At 53.8% G+C, this 22,461-nt stretch overlaps 1 protein-coding gene across 7 annotated transcripts in view; it reads right to left on the reverse strand.

Annotated features, from left to right (window-relative positions):
* The window catches only part of ADARB1 (adenosine deaminase RNA specific B1), a 141,385-nt gene that overhangs the window by 32,140 nt on the left and 86,784 nt on the right, over positions 1-22,461 (reverse strand). For 4 of the 7 annotated variants that reach the window (XM_043593421.1, XM_043593422.1, XM_043593417.1 and 1 more), the window contains 6 exons: positions 18,277-18,351; positions 13,845-14,779; positions 10,105-10,219; positions 8,023-8,191; positions 7,245-7,393; positions 5,519-5,750 (listed from right to left, as the gene is read on the reverse strand). In XM_043593421.1, the coding sequence (XP_043449356.1) occupies positions 5,519-5,750; positions 7,245-7,393; positions 8,023-8,191; positions 10,105-10,219; positions 13,845-14,779; positions 18,277-18,304 (1,628 nt within the window). In that variant the 5' untranslated portion in view covers positions 18,305-18,351. The remainder of the gene's footprint in view (positions 1-5,518; positions 5,751-7,244; positions 7,394-8,022; positions 8,192-10,104; positions 10,220-13,844; positions 14,780-18,276; positions 18,352-22,461) is intronic. The other 3 variants (XM_043593418.1, XM_043593420.1, XM_043593419.1) reach the window with 3 other exon arrangements.

The following is a 22,461-nucleotide window of genomic DNA, read 5'->3' on the forward strand; positions in this document are numbered from 1 at the left end:
CTCAAGACCCAGCACCACCAACGCAGCACAGGAGGAGAACACAGTCGGAGGACTGGCACTGGGGGGCTTTTAGACTTACGATAAAACTGCAGTAACTGTGATACTGGGATTTGTAAGAAACATATCTTGGTCTTATACATATTTGGTCTTTGTTCATGTTCATGGTTCCTGGCTCAGGCTCCTATAAAACCTTAGGAATTTCCTAGGTGAGGAGAGCCTTACAGATGTCTTTTGCTATGTTAATGAGGTGGCTTTTAGAAAGCACCTAAGGAGGAGGGCTGGTTTAGAGGGTTGGGAATTTCAGTCCCATCCCCCTGACCCCCAGGGAGGGGGGAGAGGCTAGAGGCTGAGTTAATCACCAATAGCCAATGATTCGGAGCACCTGGCTGGCTCAGTTGGTAGAGCGTGCGACTCTTGATCTTTGGGTCATGAGTTTGAACTCCATGTTGGATATAGAGATTACTTAAAAAAAAAAAAAAAATCAATGGCCAATGATTTGATCAAATGTGCCTATGTAATGAAGCATCCATAAAAACTGCAAAGGGCAGGATTTGAAGCTTCCGGGTTGGTGGGTGTGTGGATGTGAGGAGAGCACCACGGCTGGAGACGGCGTGGGTGCTCCCTGACCCTCCTCTCCCCATGCCTCGCCCTCTGCGTCTCTTCATCTGGCTGTTCCTGAGTTATATCCTTTTATAATAAGCTAGTGATCTAGTGGGGGAGATGTTTCTCTGAGATCCGTGAGTCACCCTAGCAAGTTAACCGAATCCAAGGAGGAGGTCCTTGAGACCTCCAATTTACAGCCGGTTGGTTAGAAGCACAGGCCAACCGGAGGCCGCCCGGCTCCTGTCCTCGTTAGAATGCGAGGAACCAATCCCTCCCCGACACGTCCGACAGAACTGGATTCAAAATCCAAACGGCAATCAAGACACTGTAGCACTGGCAAAACAAGACACGAATAGATCAAGGGGACAGAACAGAAAGCCCGGAAACAGACTCACATAGACACAGTTAACTGATCCTAGACAAAAAACAAAGGCAACGCAGGGAGCAAAGAGAGTCTCTTCAACAAGTGGTGCTGAAACAACCGAGGACCCATGTGCAAAAAAGTGAATCTGGACAGAGATCCTACACCCTTCACGATAATTAACTCACAAGGATCACAGACCTAAATGCAGAATGCAAAACCATAACCCCCTAGAAACAACACAGGAGAAAACCTAGGTGACCTCGATATGGTGATGAGTGTACATACAGCACCGAGGGTGCAATCCACGAGAGACAACATTGATGAGTTGGACTGCATTAAAATTTAGAACTTCGGCTTGGGTAAGACCAACGTCCACAGGATGAACAGACAAGTCACAGGCTGGGAGAAAAATCTGATAAGTGACTGTTATCTAAAACATGTGAAAAACTCTTAAAACTCAACAAGAAAACAAACTACCATGTTTTTAAAAATGGGCCAAAGATCTTAACAGACAGACACGCCATCACGTTTGGGCTCCTGTGAAGAACGCTGCAGTGAACGCGAGTGAGCGAGAATCTGCTGGAGACCCCGTTTCAGTTGTTGGGGCGAATGCCCAGAAGTGGGATGGCTGGGTCACATGGCAGTTCTAGCGAGCACTCTGACGAGCCGCCACACTGTTCCCGTAGCGGCTGCCCCATCTACATTCCCACCAGCCGCGCTCAGGGTTCCAAGCTCTCCACGTCCTCGCCAACACTTGTCATCTTCTGTCTTGTCCTGTTTTGTTGGCGGGGGCATCCCCATGGGTGTGAGGGGGTGTCTCGCTGTGGTTTTGGTCCGCGTGTCCCGGCCGATCGGGGACATCTTCCTGCACTTGTTGGCCGTCGGTGCATCTTCCTGGAGATGCGGCTTTTCAAGTCCTTCATCCATTTTTGAATCAGGTTTTCTGTTGTCGATTTTTAGTAGTTCTCTACATGTTTTCACAGTTTCTTACAAAACTGAACATATTCTTACCACGTGACCCAGCAACCACACTCGTTGGTATTTACTCAAAGGAGCTCAAAACGTAGGTCCGCACCAAACCTGCACACAGATGGTTTACAGAACTGCCAGCGCTGGGAATCAGTAAGGTGTCCTTTGGGAGGTGACAGGCAAACACACGGGTGCATCCAGGCAACGGGATGGTATTCGGCGCTAAGAAGGAGCAGGCCGTCATGCCATGAAGACACCATGAAGACGCCATGAAGACAGAGGGTTCGCAAGTGCATTTCACTAAGTGACAGCAGCCAATCTGAAAAGGCTACATCCTGTATGATTCTATCTGTGTGATGTTCTGAAAAAGGCGGGACCATGGAGACAACAGAAAGCTCAGGGGTTGTCAAGGGCTGGGGAGAGGAAGGGGGTGACAGGGTGGAGCACAGAGGATTTTCAAGGCAGTGAAAATACTCTTTATGACACCCTAATGACAAATACATGTGATTAAGTAACTGCCCAAACCCAGAGAACGTGCCACATGCAGAGTAAAGCCTCATGTAAACTACGGACTCTGGGTGACTATGATGTATCCGGGCAGGTTCATCATTGGAACAGATGCACATTCTGGGGGGTGTGCGTGTGCGGGGACACAGAGTATATGGGAAATCTCTGTACACTCCTCTTAATTTTGTTGTGAACCCAAAACTGCTTTTTAAAGATCTAAACTCTTGGGGCGCCTGGGTGGCTCAGTCGGTTAAGCGCCTGACTTCAGCTCAGGTCATGATCTCACAGTCTGTGAGTTCGGGCCCCGCACTGAGCTTTGCGCTGACAGCGCAGAGCCTGCTTCAGATTCTGTCTCCCTCTCTGCCCCTCCCCTGCTCATGCTCTGTCTCTCTCAAAAATAAATAAACATTTTAAAAAATTTAAAAAAATTAAATTAAAAAGTATATATATAAACTCTTAAAAATGGTTAATGTGATAGATTTTACATCACGTGTTTTTTCCCACAATAAAAATAAATTGTGTTTGTCTACATCAGCAACAATTCATCCAGAATACACAATAGATAATAAGATAATCCTCACATGAATATAGGAAGTATGAAGTTCTAGGAATTAATCCGTCAAAATTGCCTGGCATATAACTGACCCAGATGACAGTTCACGTATGGAAAAATACACAATACTCATGGAGGGACTGATTTAACTTTATGTTCATTCTTTCCCTTTCAATCCATGATTCCACAATTCCATATAAAATCTAAGCAAGACACGTGGTGCACCTGAGAAGCCGATTCTATAATATGTACAGAAGAACAGAGGCTCGTAAAAAGCACCAAGTGTGATGAGAGACGGATGAAGAACAGTCTTATCCAACCAGACCTTTAAACACACTAAAATGTCAGAAGTGCAAAAACCGTGGATCCTGTGCAAGTACACTGGATTATAGAGACTCGAGAGGCTAGGAGCCTAGGAGCAGCCCCGTCTTTGTAAGGGAGTTCAGTATATTACAGGGACGCCTTCACAGATCAAAGGAGAGGGTCTCGATTATTTAGTAGACGGTCCCAGGAAAACTGACTCACCATACTAAAGTAGTAAAGCCACATTATTATTTACAACACAAATATTTGCGAGTAAAATGATAAAAATTTTGGAAAAAAGTACGGGAGAATATTTTCATGCTCTTAATTTGAGGAGGAATTTCTTAAACAAGATTCTAAAAGTACAAATCACAGGGTGAAAGATTAACGGGTAAGGTTCTAACAAAACGAAGCGTTTCTCCTCAGAGCGTGGCACGGACCAAGTGAAGACGGGGGTCTGGACTGGAGAAGACACGGAACCTTCTCCGACCATCAAAGACTGCAATAGCAGCTACAACAAGAACTTCTGCCGGTCGAGATGACAAAAAGCATGAGACCCAGAAGACGAGTGGGTAGACGGTGTGAACAGGTAACTCCAATGAGAAAGATGAACGAAGGCACAGCCGCTCCACACCCCACAGAGCAGTTTTGAAATGAGGCGGAAACCAGCCTCACGCACCGTCGGTGTACGCATACACAGGCGTGACCCTTCTGGGCGCGGCAGAGACCCGTGAAGTTCTACACGAGTGCAGCAGAGACCCTGGGCGGCAAAGGTCTATGACGAGCCACGCTCACGAAAACTCCAGGCTGTGCTGTGGTGGAGAGAGCAGACCCAAGTCTCTATGGCGAGAGCACGGACACAGCACGGCCATGACTATGGCAGGGTCTCTGCAGAAACCAGCTGTTTGTCACCGCATCAGGGACAGTGTCCAAACACTGAGTTGAATGAAACTATGAGACACAGAATAGCACCTAAAGCACAATTCCGTTTCTATGAATTAACAACATACACATAAATACCCTAAAATGACACCACCATGTATTTTCCCAAGGCCACACACACACACACACACAAGTGAATGGATGGTGGACAGGAAGGACACATAAAAAGCAAATTCATCAAGGTGGGCTCAGTGTGCACCTGTACTTAAGGGCAACGGACCACAGCGTATGCTGATTCAAGTTCTGTGCACCTGAGGCTCTCTGACAAGGTCCTTGCAAGAAAGTCAATACAAAGACCTTACAGACAACCGAACAGGTACATGCGTGCACATACGTGCACGTCAACTGTGACGGTTTTGGAAGAGCAGTCAAGAACCCGATCACGACGCGCCGCACAGCAGAGCTCTGAACAAGGAGGCGATCTTTGTCTTAATATGCTTTTGTGCCATCCAACTTCTCGCACCTACCTACGTTACTTGCCTTTTTTTTTCAAGTGAACGTTTGTTAAAAAATAAACAACAAGCTACTGGAACTAACACCAGCGTCTGACGAAATGAGGCCTTCTAAAATCTGGCCCGGACACATCCGTCTGAAAGAGCCTTTGTCAAGCAAATGCAAACTGGTGCGTCTCAGCCGCCCCCACCTCACCGGAAGCCACCCCCCAACACCGGATGCTAGGGACACTCTGCACTCACAGAAACCCCAAATGGTAACTGTGGGGAACAGGACCACTAAGCTGGCATCTACCAAGAATGAGAACACCCTTAGTTTTAGTTTTCTCTGGGAGCAAACCGTTTTACAACTTTTTTTTCAGAGAGAGAGAGAGAGAGAGAGAGAGAGAAGGAGGGAGAGGGAGGGAGGGAGGGACAGGGAGCATAAGCAGGGGAGAGAGGTAGAGGGAGAGAGAAAGAGAATCCCAAGCAGGCGCAATGCTCAGTGCAGAGCCCGATGCGGGGCTCGATCCCATGACCCTGGGATCATGACCTGAGCCAAAATCAAGAGTCGCGCTGAACTGACTGAGCCCCCCAGGCGCCCCTGGGAGCAAACTATCTGCAGCACACAGATGCCCCGATGCACAAACGCAAGGGCGAGGCAGAGACGCAGCCCGAAGGACGGCAGCCCAAGGCCCAGCTCGATCCCCTCAAGGTGGCCCCCGACACTCTGGGTGGGGCCCCGGTCCCACAGAGGGCGCAGGAGCCCGGGGCAGGACACGCAGACGACACTGGGCCCAGAGCGGCGGACGGCGCCTGCGGGAGCCCGCGGGCGGGAAGCCTTACCGGGCCATCTTGTCGCTGCAGGACATGGTGAGCAGCCTCTCGCCCTGCAGCACCCCGTCCCACGTCTGCAGGCTGGCGTTGGACCGCACCGGAATCGTGCCTTCGCCGGACTCTATTTTCGTCCGCAGCTGTCCTCTGGCTTTGCGGTTTGGATGCCTGTCCGCTGGTTCTAGGAGAGGAAGGCCAGGTGAAAGTCCTCTCCTCTCCTCACGGCAAACAAGTGCAGCAGCCCCTACACATTTAAAGTCGAGTTTATGCCTGTGTGCACGCGCTCACTACCCGGTAAGCGACCACCGCACGGGGCCCTGGGGCCTGTGTGGCACGTGCTCTCTCTACCCGGTAAGCGACCACCGCACGGGGCCCTGGGGCCTGTGTGGCACGTGCTCTCTCTACCCGGTAAGCGACCACCGCACGGGGCCCTGGGGCCTGTGTGGCACGTGCTCTCTCTACCCGGTAAGCGACCACCGCACGGGGCCCTGGGGCCTGTGTGGCACGTGCTCTCTCTACCCGGTAAGCGACCACCGCACGGGGCCCTGGGGCCTGTGTGGCACGTGCTCTCTCTACCCGGTAAGCGACCACCGCACGGGGCCCTGGGGCCTGTGTGGCACGTGCTCTCTCTACCCGGTAAGCGACCACCGCACGGGGCCCTGGGGCCTGTGTGGCACGTGCTCTCTCTACCCGGTAAGCGACCACCGCACGGGGCCCTGGGGCCTGTGTGGCACGTGCTCTCTCTACCCGGTAAGCGACCACCGCACGGGGCCCTGGGGCCTGTGTGGCACGTGCTCTCTCTACCCGGTAAGTGACAACCGCACGGGGCCCTGGGCAGGAAAGGCACAATGCAAACCAAAGTCATGGAAGTAGGTCCTAAAGAGCGCTTCCATTTTAACCAAAATGTTTACTTTCTATCATTAAAAAGGAGCTGAAGCAAACAGGACAAAATGCTGACATTCGCTAATTCTAGCGGATGGATATTTGAGTGTTACGTTTTTTCCCTGCATTTTTAAATTTTCAAAAATATATTATGGGGATGCATAAATAATGCAGAGGGAAGCACATGCACAAACATCTAAAGTGATTGTCTCTGGGTTACAGGAATATGGGGGATTGACATTTTCTCTTAATATTTTACAAATATGTAGCCACCATCCAGAGCGAGAACGTGTTACTTTTATAACCAGAGAAACTCATGCACTCAAATGTTGTCTTTGCAATAAATAATGCTTAAGCTGGGGAAAAGACATGAGGACACAAGTTACTATCAAATACAAGCACCGACCTCATATGCAAACATGGGTGGAGGCAAATGTGATGCAACAGGGCCCCCCTTGCACTGGTCTGTGCTGTTTCTGAAATTTCAGCCAAATACCCCAGGTACACACGCATCGAGTCACAGTTCATCACAAACACAGATGATGCGCACCTCCGATGTACAGATACAGACTGTCCAAATTTAAATACTAAAAGCAATGTTGGTTTGATATCCTCACTCTATTCTAATTCCTCAGTATATCAGAATCAACATATTTCATTAAGATTTTCTGATTAAATTACTAGTGGAAGAGAAAAATCTCCTGCTTTTATATATTCCTATCAGATCACTTTCAAGGTGAAACTCTTCAAAAAAAGGGAGAAAAGGACATTCACGCAAGTTTACTCTTCCATCTGTTACTACGCAATCACCAATCTCCTCGAGACGTTGCTCCTTGCTGAGCACTGGGTCTCGTACCTTCCAGAATCGGCTCGTGCGGCGAGAAGATTCTGGCGTCCCCACAGGGAGACGTGCTGATGTACAGATGGAACTGAACGCTCTCCTTCAGCCTGAACCCGCCGCGCTCTGACTTCTGAAAGATGGACCTTTTTTGATCGTCTTTGCTACTGGAAGGAAAAAAGTTGCAAAAAGGAACTTTAAAGCTGTAGACAAAGCTTAGTCTACCATAGTTGATGGTGACTTTCAGAGGCCAGTGTTTTCACCAGGGTACAGAGAAGCTGCAACGAGAATATCTGCATGTTATGATAATGAACCCAGTTCCTGTCCACTCAATAATGAACAAGTTATCAGAATGCGAGTGACCTCCCCTCCTCCTCATTTAGGACTTCAAAACAGACGACACATAGAGACGGGTGCATAAAGGTAGCTTAGACAGTTGGCCTGCTGTCTCTGTGTACGGTGACCACGATGGGTGGCCATGGTCCCAGGTGGCTTAGTTCTGCTCACACGCATGCTGCACAAGACACAAGCACACGGTCTCGAACACACTTCAGATCTACGACTGCGTCAGCGGTCGGTGCGCGTGCGTGTGTGTGGCACCTGGCCAGCTCTCGTCTGTACCTTGAGCCTCATGGGAAAATGGGACCCAACCGCACTGATGCCAATAAAGTTACTGTTTTCATTAAAGAGTTTTTCAGAGGTTATAGAAACAACGAAAGGTTTTGCAGTACATTCTGATGGGAGGGGAATATTTTTTGAAAACTGCTCCCTTTAGTGATTTACTTAGTGAACTTACTTTAAGTAAAGCTCAAGCTGTGTATAAAGAAATCTGAGCAGGGACCTCCGAGCTACTATCTCCGCGTGGCAGTCATTTAACGCAAGGCCACGATCACTCATGTACTCGCCATTAATGCACTTTGTTCCCGTAGAGACACTTATCACCTTGGCATCTTTCACATCTGTGCCTGAAAAACAAACGAGACATTATTCCTCCGAAGGCACAGGCACGCGTGCCTACCTGTGCTCCCGGGGTCTGCGTGCCTTCGCAGCGACTTCCCGCTGAGGACTCGCTGTGCAACGTTTCTGGGAAGCCAACCTCCCTGCCCCTCTAGTGCACACACTCTGAACCTAAGGGACTCATTTCCTCTGGACGCGGCCCCGCTGGGTACAGGTAGGGAGCACCGGGTAAGGGTCGACTAACCGGTCTGGCAGTTAGTTTTGAAATTAATAGCAAAGCACTAAGGAGGGTACGAGGAATGGCTCACGGAGGGATGAGGAGGAAAAGAGAAGTGACTCACAGTGTCCTGCCTAGGAATGCCTGTCACCATCTAACGGTACTGGGAGTGAAGCCTGCTGGGGACTTCGGGCACGGGAAACGCGTCCACCCTGACAGGCGCGGGGCAAGGCCTGGAAAGCCTGACGGTAAACCGCACTTGCTATCAGCTGAGTGCAGGGCGTGCGCCCCAAGCGGTAGTTAGGTGAGGGTTTCGCTTCAGTCCTGTGGGGTCCTCTGAGGGGCACGCGACCACTGTCTCCGTCTCAAAGATGAGGGCCCTGAGGCCCAGAGGGGTCAGAGCCTGCCCAGGGTCATTCAACCACGGGGAGCCCGAGCTGAAGCAGGCCAGGTGACGTCAGGGCCACGGGCCAAGGGCTGTGTGGTGCTGCCTGCAGGCGTAAACTGTGGTGCTGAGCAAAGGCCCCGAGTGAGATGCACACACCACGATGCAAAACGCCCCGGGAGCCGGTCCGCGGCCCCTGAGCCCAGGAGGAGAGCCGCACGGAAGGGCCGCCCGCTGCTCACGCCTGCCACTGGCGGAGGCCCAGAGCCTCGCCCCGGGAACGCTGCATGTCAGTAGCTGAAGCATTCACCCCTCGGGCATGTCGAGAGCAGCAGCAGAGAGAGAGGGAGAAACGGAGACAACACAGGCTTCAAACCCCAAATTAAACTGGGACCCCAGGTCACGTCCAGAGCCCTTCATGCTACCGCAGACACGCTCTCAGCTGTGCCACGGCAAACACATCGTGCACGAAAAGCCATCATCATTAAAGCAGCAGGATCAATGCCAAAGGTCACGGAATCACATCCTGTCCACAATCAGATAGAGGAGAGCGACCTCGGGAGAAAAGGACGGAGCAGGGACCCCACAGAGGACTGAGGCGTTCTTCCTGGCCGGCAGGTGTAGACAGGTAAACCACTGGCTTGCTCTCTGGCCCTAGGGCCGGATGTCTGCACATGGCCAGCGGGGCTGAGTGGACGACCCAGTGTAGAGGGCCCCACAAAGAGCCTCCGACTCAGCCCCAGCCTGGCCAGCTGCAGGGACCCAGCAGGGGGCACGGCCGTGGCCTCCTACTCTTGGGGTGGTCCAGGAGCAGGAGCTGCTGAGCATTCTCACCCCCGGGTGAGGGAAAGAACTCAGAGAGGGCGCCTTGTCCTGCTGGGACTTCCGGGTTCATTTAATACGGTTTCATGTGTCATCCCAAAGAGTGCTTTTTACCCAAGCAATTTCTGCTCTTGCTAGAGCTGCTCGTCTGCCCGATAAAAGTCACACACAAACTATCTGGAGGCATCACCATTAGTTGGGAAGTCAGATACGTCCCACTTTCAAATGACAGAAGTGCATTTTGCTGCCCTTTTCCAGAGTAGATCAAAACCACTCATTTATGGTTACAGGAACCAGACATTAATACAGTGTGCCGTCTCCAAATAAAAAACTGAGGTTAAGAAACTGAACATTTGTAGGTGCAATTCCTATGTCTGCATATGACAAGGACTCTGAAGAATTAGGAAGATAGTTCCCGTTAGGGTCCCAGAGATGGTCACAGTCTGACCGTCTTCCCCTCTTTTTTAGGCGCGAAGAAAGGCACCCCGATGTTTTACCTGTTGTCATGACGATACCGGCAAGAACTTTCCTACGTGCGTGAGGAGAGGAGAAGTTGTCCGTCAGGTCACCGAACTTATCCAGCACCAGGCGAGCCACGGCGTCCGCTAACACCTGAGGACCACAGCAGGGAGTCAGGGGCGCGGCCCGCACCCGCCCTGTGCACACCAACACAGCGGTCCCTTCAGAGTGGCCTCATAGACGGCTTCTCTTTTGGAAAACCACACAGGGAGATCTGGCAAACCAGCGCGTGTGAGTGAGCGTGTGTGTGTGTGTGTGTGTGTGTGCTTTCCCTTCAGGGCGCTCCCCGGAAACAGAGGTCCAAGGAATTCGAGGCTCTGGATGGACTCCTTCAACGGATCTCACAGACAAGGACGGTCCAGAACCGGTGCCACCCGTCTGGTCCACCGGGATCCCCTCGGACGAGGGAAGCGAGGCCACCCCGGGCCACCTGCCCCGCACGCCCTCTGCTCTGCACCAGGCTCTCCCAGCCTCCGGGGCCACACTCCCGGGAGCATCAGGGCTTGTGAAGGAAACGAAAGTGCTTCTTTCCCTCAACACGGAAGGGCTGCCATCGGCTGGAGGGCCGGCGGGGCCAGGGAACATCAGGGCAAGGACAGGGGCTGTGTGTGGAAGCCCGAGCCCCACGGCAGTTCCCACAAGGCGCCTGGGGCCAGGCCGGGGAGCAGGGTGCGAGTGCCCACAGGGACCCCTGTCTTCCTCCCTGCCGTGGGGCAGCCAGCCAGCCAGCCTCTCGTGCCTCGGTTTCTCCAACGTGCAAACCAGCCGCCCTGCCCTGCCCAGAAACCAGCGCTCACGAGCGTCCGGAAGGGCGTTTCTCACTCGGCCCAACCGGCCGCGGGCAGCACCAGCGGCCGCGCTCTCCGAGGGAACGGGTGAGGGCGCCTGGCACGTTTCCATGCCCACAGCCTGCACCGGAGGACGCTGCTCAGGAGCAGACACACCCGGCAGAGCGTGGCCACAGTCCCACCTTCACGGCTCGCAACTCATCTCGGGTATCGGGGTTTGGGGAGATGCCGCCTGACGGGGGCGTGTGTGAAGAGCCGTGTCCCCACCGAACCCACACCTGTCTCGGCAACCAAACGGCCGGATCCAGTGTCCCGGCTTGGCCCCTAGGAAAACACTCCCCAGATGAACAGACACGTCCCGCATCCCGAATGACGACTTATTCTGAAGAACAAAAGTTGCCATGAAAGCTCTCCTGCTGCTGCACCGGAAAATACCAGGGAGCCCAGGAAGACTGCGCTCGAGCCAGAGGCGTGGGCGTGGACACAAGACGCAGGGCGGGGCAGCAGGCCTCCCCCTCCCCCCCCCCCCCCCCCCCCCGCCTCCTGTCCCACACAGAGGGTCCACGCCACACACATGGCTGCAGGCCACACGGTGGTGAGGCTATCAGAGTAAGGATCACGTGTTCCAACTTATATAAAAGAACAAATCCTAAGAGAGGCTAAGGATAAGCCAGAGAAAAGAAAAGCGTCTGATGGAAGGTTTGGCAAAGTTCTAAACCACGGAGCTCAGAGATGTGCAGGTTGGGCCCTTACGGTGACACGGACTCGTGAGAGGCAGGCACTTGGGGCACCGGGACAGTTTTTCTTCCCCTTAAAGAGACTGTGACCTCATTCCTACAAGTAAGGAAGAGAGTCTCCCTCTGCACGTCGGGCGCCACACGAATCACACCCGTGTCCCCACGGCCCCAGGCAGCGCCCGGGAACTGTGAGGCCCCGGTCCAAGGCTGGCTGTGGCGCTGGCCGCTTGGTTGTGCCGCGTTAACAAAATCCACTACCTGCAGGGGCTGCGGCCGCATCTCTGGGTTTAAACCCTGGGCCACCACCAGGAACACGATGAAGGTGAAAAGTCCTACGAGCAGGGAGGGCCGGCCCAACGCCCTCAAGGGTTACTCCAGGAAAGCAGTGAGGATGCTCACCGTTCCAGGATGTACGTCTGGAAACCTCCGGGCCAAAGGCAACACAGTCCAGAAATAAAGCTGTAAGGGCTGATTCTGCGAAGGCCACCCCAGGCCCTCCCAGGAAAGCATGAGCATGTCCTGAGCTCCCGAGGGGGCTCCAGAGACACCACGGTGGGGGCGCTGTGAGCAAAGACAGGACACCTAGCTCCACGCCTGCAGGCCCCCTGGGCACCGACCAGAGGTTCAGAGACGACCACTGGGCGCCTGCAAGAACTCCAGGCAAGTGGCATCAGACAGGGCTGACAGCACCCCACCCTGCCCCTCACACGGGATTCCCATAGATGCCCCTCCCCAGTGAGGCCCCCCGGGGCCCCCGGTGGAGCAGAAGCATGGGGCCAGGCTGGGGAGCAGGGGTAAGTGCGCTCAGGGACCCCTGTCTTCCTCCCTGCCGTGGGGCAGCCAGCCAGCCTGCAGCCAACCCAGGCATCTGGGGCTCACGGGGTTCGCCTCAAACACGACAGCAGGCGCCACAGGAGTCAGGTGGCCTCAGACGCTAATCTGCACCCAAGCTAGAGCGCACTGAGCCACGGAAGCCCGAAATACATCCTCTCTAGGGGGCCGCCTTGTGGAATCTTCTGAAAAATGTCAGCAAGGGGTCAAGAGGGGAAGGGATTCTTTGGTTCATAAAAGACCAGTAGAATATTCTGAATGGGTTACTTTATACTATGCCGCATTTGGTTGCTTTAGGCAAAATAAAGTTTCTTTTCCCAAAACCTTGCACTACTGGCCATTTCGGGAGGTTACCCTGACTGTGTCCGAAGACAACTGGGAAGCTGTTGCATCCCGGATTCTTCTGAGACAGATGCAAGTTGTCCCATGTGGCAATTGGAGCCCTTCATTTTTTTCCCATCAAACCAGTTCAGATTTTATCTTTAGCAGTAATACTTTGACAAAAAGGAATAAAGTCATCAGGTTTTCTCTCTAAAAGAGTAATTTTTACACTAGGCCAGAAAAAAAAACCTGGGTTTCCAAGAAGAGAAGCAAGACGTAATCAGAGTCGTAGGATTTAGAGATGTCAGCTACAGCTGTTTCCCCCTCCTCTCTTCCCTTTTCGAGTCAGCCAGGAGCCCGCCCTGAAACCCTGTCTCCACCCTGGTCTTACGAGGGAGGGCCGTCCTAGGCCAAGCAAGTGTGGCCACCTACCTCCAGCCCAGCAGGAGGGAAGCCCGCACGGATCCCAGGTATGGACTCCCGGGCCCCTGGAGTGCCACCAAAGGGTCCCCTTCCTTCTCCCACCTCTGAGAGGCTCACAGACCTGCTACGGTGCGCCCTCTGCCTGGCTGGCCCTTGGCCTGGGGGCCCTTGGCCTTGCGGGACACCCGCCCTGACCCGGACGCGGGCAGCCTCACTTCTGTGCTCGGGACTCTCCGGTGAGACTTTGCAGGGAGCACCGCTGACCTGGGATGTGGTCCCCGTGCTCCGGTCACAGGCTGCTGTGGGACGCGGGTCCCCACAGAGGCGGACGGTGTGGGAAGGGAGCCACACGGGCTGCCGTGCGGGGTGGGGCAGGGCTCAGCCTGGAGGGCGCGAACGGCACTGCTCTGGGGGACAGGGTTTTGTGGGTCCCGCCCGCGCGTGATGGCCCTGGACGGGCGGCCCGGCACAACCGGCGCGGGCAGGGCAGGGACACCTGGAGCCAGACTTACCGGTGACGCGCGGACGGGGCGCCAACAGCGACAAGGAGGAGCGAAGCCCTGTCTGAAAGCACTGCCAAGACACGGCCACCGTTCCGGCAGCACCACAGTTCCTCACCTGCGGTAAATGCAACTGAAGGCCCTCGCTGGGGATGGGCTGGCGAGACGGTGTTTGATCCAAGTGCAAATTAAAAATGGTCGCCAGGGCAGACTGCGCAGCCCGGGCCTTGGCGAGCTTTTTGTTCCGGCCCGAGCCCTCGAAGAACTGGCCGTCCACCACCACAGACATGACAAAGCTCTTGGCGTGGCTCTCCCCGCTCTCCGACAGGAAGTCGTACTTGAGCCCCGGCCGCAGCTCGTTCAGGATCATCACGGGGTTCTTCCCGCTCGGCGGCGGGAACGGCGGAGGGCCGGGCAGGGGAGGCTGCGCGAGGCCGGCGGGTGCCGGGGACGCGGCCAAGCTGAGGTCCCCGCTGGAACTAAAGGAGTCGTCCCCGTTGGAGCCCAGGTAGAAGGGCGCATCCGACCTGTCCGGGGTCTCGAAGCCGTTGAAGAGCGTGTCGGGGAAGTCAGCCTGGTCGGACGTGAAGTCCGTGTTGGCGGACAGGGTCCTCCCCATGGCCAGGTGGGCCTCGGAGGCGTTGGGGAACTGAACGAAAGAGCGCAGGGCCTTCTCCGCGGCGTGCAGCTTGGCCTTCTTCTTGGTGGGGCCGGAGCCCTCGAACACCTGCCCGTTCACTTCGACGGACATGACGAACAGAGGCGCGTGCACCGGCCCCGTCTGCGACAGCAGCGCGTACTGCAGGCCGGGCTTGATCTCGTTCAGCTGCATCAGGGCGTTCTTGGGCAGCGCGGGCCCCGGCGGCCGCCTCCTCTTCTTCAGGCGGAACTTGGCGTGGCCATTGCTGCCCTCCTCCAGGGGCCGCTTCCGGCCGGTGCCGCCACCGCCCCCGTTGGAGAGCGGGGCGCCCTCGCCAGGCCCGGGGGCGCTGCCGTCCGTGGGGGGCGCGCCGTCCAGACCGCAGCTTTCCTTAACATCTGTGCTGCTCGAACCTGCGGTGCCCAGAAAGAGTAACTTACAACGCCTTCGTTGCAGGATCTTGTAAATGCAAAATTTATAGATTCCTTTATCTCTCTTTGTAACTGGTTAAGTGATGTGTGCTTATTCACTCTGCCTCTGGCCGTACGTGCAAGGGCTGCACCTTCGACCCAAGAACTGCCACCTGCACCAAGACGGGCAACCGTACGTTTCGCTAACTCGTGGCCAACGCCACTTGCGACTACCGTCCCCGACTGCTTTTGCATTCAAGGGTGGATTTTTAAAACAGTTGTTTTCTACAAGAATATTCTGAAGCGCCTAGAGATGCTTTACTCAAGCTTATCGGGGTGTGGGGTGATAAATTAATCCTGAAAAAGCTTCCCTCAGTAAGTCCAATGTCAGTATCGACACACATCCTCCTCCTTCTCAATGTCACTTGCTCTGACTGCGCCCACACCGGGCTCCGGACCGCAGCACCTCCCGGAGCAGGGCCAGGATTTACAAGATGCACTCACAAGGAATTAGTGTTTCAGGGTTAGAATATTCGATCACTATGTGCGGTCGTGGGATTTAGTCCGTGAATCAATCTGGGAAAACTCCTCATGTCATCACTGAGGGATACAGCCTCACTTCTAGTATTAACTTACTTTTTTCATGACATACAGGGATCGATTTATCTCTGAATCCTTAATATATTCCACGATAGGAAAAAGTACATAACAAGACATAAAACTCAAGCTGCGAACAGGCTACCACTTCCTAACTTTCCAAGGAAAGGCAGCGATTTTGTCTTTTTTTAAGAAACAAATATTTGACGGGTTGACAGGATAAGCTGCCTGTCCCACCTTTTAAAGGTAGTTTCTATTTGCAGTTAATGAAGATAATTTTAAAACTCTCTAAGTTTGGCGAAATAAACATGATTTTAATTTCAAAACGGGGAATTAAAAGGCATTTACTCTTCTCTGTAAGTTTATTAAGCTTTTTTTAAAAAGAGAGAAAGAACCAATTCCCTGTTTTCCCCGCTCATCTTCATAGGCCGTCTGCCGCGTGAAGCGTAGGAGTAACGACCGGGGCCCTGTCAGTGGGACTGCATTGGAAGACCTTTCATTAGCGCTCAAAGATGTAGCTAGCAACCGAAATAATTTTTACACGTGTAAGCAACTTACAAGTGCCCTGACAGGCGGCCCTCGGGTCACGGTACATAATCCAGAAGTAGATGCTCGTGACGCTAAGCAAACAGCACTGTGGACACGGGAGGATAAATGGGACAGAGAGTCCGACTGACGGCCACCAATCCCCAAAGTGAAAGTTGTCAAACTTCCGGGGCGGCCGGCCCTCAGCTGGGATGTAAAGAATAACCCTGGCTTAAGCCCAGACCCTGGGAAACGGACTCTGCACGGAGGCGGAGGTTGGGAGGCTGCTGACCTCTCTCTGCAGACGTCAAATACTCCCCAGTACTCCCGACACACACACCACTTCTCCCAGTTGACAAAGCTGACGGAATGGACACTAAATTTTCATTTATAACATCCTCCAGCAAAAGCTCGATAGGTTACTCCTTTCGGTGCTCGAAGGAAACAAAGGTTAAAAAGGGCAGAGCAAGACAGAATTTAGGTGAACGAATAGGCAAGAACGTCACACGTCAGGCGACTGCAAACATCCTGACGCGGTTGCCAAACAGGATTATCGACATGGAAAATCAGGCCGTGTAGACACACGTGCAAGTGTGTTCCATCACAGACTCACTGTCTCTGAAACAAAGGCTGTCCTTTAGGAGATAAAAATGATCAGTATTGGATTGACAAACAATCTTGAGATGTAAAAGAAAAAAAAAATACGCTTCCTATAATAGAGTTCACGTAAATTCCAAGTTGTTACTTGCTTCAGAAGCACTCAGACACTGCTTGTATCCCGTCTTATCAGAGGTGCTGCTGTGTAAAGGAAACACACACTGAATTAGACAGACAGACCCTGCTATCACAGCTCTTCCTAAGCAGACGTGGGCGCGACGTTAATTCACGGACGTGAACGCCACCCAATAAAATCTTTGCTGCTTTTCAAACGGTAGGAAATGTGGGACCTCACCACAGACCTCCAGACCGGAACCCGCGTTCACCCTTCAGGAAAATCACCCAGAAGAATCCTCCATCTTGGTGAGTTACCACAGGATCTGCGTGCCGTGAAGTCTCCACCCACGCCAGGCGGACAACAGCCCGCGGCCCCGAGAAAAGGAGGCTTGGGGGACACGTGCTCACACGGTCCTCACGGGGGGCTAGTGCCCGGGCAACAGTGGCCGTGGTGAGTGGAGCTGACGAGCAAAGACAGGCTGCGCCCCAAACAGGCCTTAAGAGTAGGCTCTGATGGGGACACCAGCCGGAAGACAGCACCCTGCAGGCAGCGGGGGAGGGCAGCGCTACGGTCACGCTTTCCCACACTCGCAACCGCCAAAGAGCACGTTCTCCGTGTGGTTCGTGCAACCAAGGCCCAGAGCACTGCAGAGCTCGGCGGCCCAGGAGGCGGGAGCGCCCTGCCCGCTGAGCTTCCGGGTCCTAAGTGGCCGCAAGCCCAAGCCCAAGGCCTCAGCTGGTCGGCCCTGGGAGAAGTCACAGGGAGACGTACTGGGCGGTGTTCTAGGCACGGTGACCAGTCTCGGTACGAAGTCACCCGGCGTGCATGCCTGCCTGCTCCTCCCTGGGCACGACCAGACGCTGCAAGTAAGGATGCAGATCCGAAAATGGTGTCCTCGCTGTCACTGCCCCAACTTCTGTGGGAGCCTTTAAACCTTATCCAAATGCACTGCTCTCGGGGAGTAAAGGTAAAACAGAAGAGACAAGTGCATTCCGCAAACTGCTTTCGGCAGAGAGCACCACTGCGGGGGCCGGGGGGGGGGGGGGCTGTGTGCCCCTGAGGCTCGCCGCCCTGCTCCACAGACGGGACAGCGGGGCAGACAGAGCAGGCCCCACGGTGAGCTCCGGTCCACAGCAGCCCAAAGGCTCGCCCAAGTCTTGGAAACTTGAAATCAGCGGGCTTGCGGGAGCCCCCTTCCCTCAAAGCACAGGGAGAATTCGCTGTCTTTGCAGGGGAAAATTTAGCCACTCTTCTCCCAAATGACCAAGTATTTCAATCAATCCCAAAGGGTATCTTAGATTTGCACACATGAAAATCCAGCCACTGGTAGGAGACCCACGCCGCGACGTGGCACGAACCCGTGCGGCTGTGAGGCACGTGCATCTAGAGACACGTGTTCTCCCTCCTAGTACACACGTGTCGGTCCCAGAACGGTGGCAGTGGAAGGTCCAGACAGACGGCCGTGAGGAAAGTGCCCACACAAGTACCAACACCTACTGCAGGGAACACATCAGAAAGTTAAAACATGCCACCGTTAGCGGCCCATTTCGCAGGAAAGGAAATCACTTTTCCCAATTTCGTCTCATTACAACCATTTACAAGAACACTACGAGGGTAACGGAGAACTAGCTACTTGACGCTACGTGATGGGCCCAGGTCTTACTCATGTTTTCTTCTTCTTCTACGTCCATGGCAAAGTGCTCGTGAGGGTCTCTTGACTGGCGGAGACGGTTTCTGTCTGCAAGACAGCAAGAAAATGACTTTGAGCGTGCCCGTCGCAGGAGTACGGGGGTAAGTCCGCTGCGCGGGAACCACCACGACACAAGTGCAAGTGAGAGGAGACGCCTTCACACGAGGAGGGCCACTCTGTCGTCCAGCACCGAACGCGGGGATGCGCCCTCCGCTCTGGCACGGTCCCGGACACCGGAGGACCGCCAGCCGGGGCCGCGCCGCCAGGAGGGACGGCGGAGGTGGAAGGAGACAGGGCAAGGGAGGCGCCGTCTGAGCGGGGCGGACCGTGCCGGGGACGGGGCCCTGGAGGGCAGGGAGGACGAGGACGGCTCGGAGAGAGCCTTCCCATGGGACGCAGTGAAGACGCTCCATGTCACAACGGAAGACGACAGAGCCACACACACGCCAGCCCATGCCATCGGCCGTTGGCCATGCCAACGGCCACCACCGCCCAGAGCGCTCTGGTCTGGCCGGAGCAATGCCACCGCAGGATTTCCCCCCACTTCTTTTCTTCGTCCTGAACAGCACCTCGTGTGGGTGCCACTAAAGGGCACACACAGCTGTTCAAGTCGGACCTCGCCCCTTAGCCACCTGTGACTTCCTTTGTTGGCAGCAGAAACCACAGGCACCCTCAAGGAACAATTACTCCGATTCTCCGACAGCGACAGCGAGCAAGTTCAAAGCCCCGTCTTCCTGAATACTGTGGCTGTGCTCTGCAAGGCTGTGTGAACGCATTATCCATAATAAAGGGCCCCATCAGACGGCGAGCGAGGTAAAGACTGCAAATGTTCTGGCCACAGTCTCTTTGTATGGAATAAAACCGAAATGAAACTTACACTGTAAGTCACTAAAAGGCAAATTCAGTGCTTTCAGGATAACGGTAACGAAAATGTGCTGAAATAGGCACATGTGTCGTAAATGTCCCTCAGGTATCTAAAATGTGTGTTTTCATGACAATCGCGTGTTAATAATGGCGAATCCCAACATATAACTGGCAAATTTGTTGCCAAAAGTTACATGGGTTTCTATTTAGAACCCTTTATTTATTTTATCGATTTAAGTAATCTCTGCCCCCACGTGGGACTCGAACCCGCGACCCCAAAGTGAAGACCTGCTTGTCCCCCTGACTGAGCCGCCGGGGGCCCTCTATTTAGAGTCCTTTATTCAAGAAAGTGTTCCGCGTAGTTTCAAAAGCATTGCTATTTTGTATTGACTAATTACTTCATGATGTATTTGCTGAAAATGTATTTGGTGCAAAGCACAGGGTAGATACTATAAAACCTAAACGGATCAAATAGATTCTGCAATTGAGAAATTTCAATATAAACATCACCTGAGTAGCTGATCATATTAAGGGATTATTAATTGTTTCAGGGGTGGAAATGGTGCTTAAATTTTAGGGATATATTCTGAAGTACTTACACACAAAATGGTAACATCTGGGGTTTATTACTATAAACTAGAACACAGTGCGAGTGCAGGGAACAGCAGACGGTGTCCGGGTGGCACAGAGGGGTCGTGCTGGTGTGCTGATGCCCGCTGATGGGCACGAAGGCTTCCATTTGCAATTCTGAATTTGCACGTGCTTTAACATTCCCTTACGGAAAGTTTTAATAAAGAGGAACTTCCTCGAGGTCCAAAGTGGGAGGGAAGAGGTCGTCACGGGGTAAACCACAATTTGCCCTCGGTGGAATGCAGGTGCTCTGAGGGGTCACTCACTGGGAAGACGGGTGTGTGACGGCTAACCCGAGCGAGAGGGCAGGCCGGGGGCACACCCTGAAGACGGCCGGCAGGTGGCCTGCAGGAAAGCACACAGTCACAGGGCACGTCAGAGGAACCCCAACTATCAACTCTGGACACACACTCACACCCGCGCAGGGCACTCTGTTCTTACTGGCTGAACACCGGTTTCAAAACAGCAGAAGGGATGTGCACAGTGGCCAGTGGAGCAGGGGTCATCTTTCCTTTCCTCCAGCTCAGTACAAGCAACCCTCCTGGACATGACATCTAAAGCGAACATCAGAAAGGCTCTGGGGGGAGGGAAGAAGGCGGGCCAGGTCACAGACCAGGTCGCAGACGGCTGGGGACCAAGGAACTGTGCAGCAGGGAGCCCCCCGGGCCTGCTTTTTGCATCGTTATCCCAGACCGGGAGCCGAAGACGCTGGTAACCTGGAAACACCGAGAGACAGACAGAGACAACACACACAAACCAAACAAGAACTGACTGTGGCCAAAGGTCCAAGACAGGCACCCGCCAGCTCGACAGGCAACTGACGGAGGAAACGCCCTCCCCGGCCGGACCCCACCCTCCCACCTGCACCGCACAGTCAGGGCTGACACTCGGGGAGCCTGTCAAGGTGCCCATCTCATCCCCACTGGGGGTGTCAGGGGAGGCCCAGCTGGGAGTCAAGACTCGCCTCCACCTGGCAACGTCAGTGGAGGCCACGGAAGAGCGGCAACCTGGGAACTGTCAGCGGTGGCCTGTGGGGAACCTGGACCCGCACGGCAGTGATGAGGGGGGGCCCCCTCCCCTGACAGAGAGAGCGGCGTGAGAGAAAGTCAGCGGAAACAGGAAGCTCCAGTAAGACTCTTGGAACATAATCCGTCTAGGTTTCAAAGCAAAAATCATTCATCCTACGGAGGGCCACAAAGATCTCTAACTGAATGAAAAAACACAATCAACAGAATGCCAACCCAGAGATGTTCCAATTACTGGAAAAAGATTTTAAAGCGGCCGTCACCAAAAAGAAGGAAGCGAGGAGTAAGTCTAACTGATTTTAGTGGCTGATTGAGCAGCACCGGTCAGCAGGCCGGCGTGGAGTCGGTGAAGGACAGACGTGCAGAACAAGGGACCTAGCGAGAGGCCTGACCAACAGGTCACGCTGTGGACGACGGTGCCAGCGAAGGGCCGTGGAGGAGGAACGGTGCTATCCACAGAGGGTGCCGGAGCCCTGGGGCACCCAAGTCTGCACCCTGCATGGGACCCACTCAAAATGGACCAGGGGCTTCAATGAGAAACAACGAATGCACAGGAGAAAACCCTCAGGGTCTCGGATGAGGCAAAGAGCCTGCAGACTGGCACCCAATACACGACCCGTGACAGGAAACGCTGACAAACTGGGCTCCTCCAAAGAAAACACTCCCGCTTGAGACCCTATTGAGGAGACACAAAGACAGGCCACAGATGGGGAGAAAAGGTTTGACAGCCACGGATCCAAATAGGACACACATGAGATTCTCAAAACTAAACGATAAAACAAGCCGGTCAGAAAACGGACAGGAGACATGAACAGCCAGTATCATCATAGACGATATACGTGGAGAGAGAGATGGCAAGGAAGCACACAACACGGGGTCCGCGACCGTCAGCCCCGGGGAACTGCAGCTTCAACCACGTGAGGCACCCCCACACACCCGTGAGAGCGGCTCACGGACAACACGGTGACCACCGCACACGCGGGCACGGGCGCAGACAAACCAGATCCCTCGCACGTGGCCGGCGGGACCGGAACACGGGGCGGCCGCTCTGGAGAGCAGTTGGTTGGGCAGCTTCTTAAAAACTGAACATGGGCGGGGCGCCTGGGTGGCGCAGTCGGTTAAGCGTCCGACTTCAGGCGGGTCACGATCTCGCGGTCCGTGAGTTCGAGCCCCGCGTCAGGCTCTGGGCTGATGGCTCGGAGCCTGGAGCCTGTTTCCGATTCTGTGTCTCCCTCTCTCTCTGCCCCTCCCCCGTTCATGCTCTGTCTCTCTCTGTCCCAAAAATAAAATAAACGTTGAAAAAAATAAATAAATAAAATAAAAAATAAAAAAATAAAATAAATAAAAAAAAATAAAAACTGAACATGGGCATTTTATCCCAGAGAAATGAAGACACGGTTCACGTACAAACTGTGTCCGGGGGCACCTGGCTGGCTTGGTTGTTAAAGCGTGCAACTTTTGAACTCACGAGTTCAAGCCCCACGTCAGGTGAAGAGATTACTAAAAAAAAATTTTTGTAATAATTTTTGTTTGATTCCTAACAGTCCCAAACGTGAGTGTTTATAGCAACTTGATTCCCCCAGTTGTCTGGGGACAACCCAGACGCCCTTCAACAGGTGAATGAATGAATAAAATGTGG

This window comes from Prionailurus bengalensis, chromosome C2 (assembly GCF_016509475.1).
Source record: "Prionailurus bengalensis isolate Pbe53 chromosome C2, Fcat_Pben_1.1_paternal_pri, whole genome shotgun sequence".
NCBI classification, from domain to species: domain Eukaryota; kingdom Metazoa; phylum Chordata; class Mammalia; order Carnivora; family Felidae; genus Prionailurus; species Prionailurus bengalensis.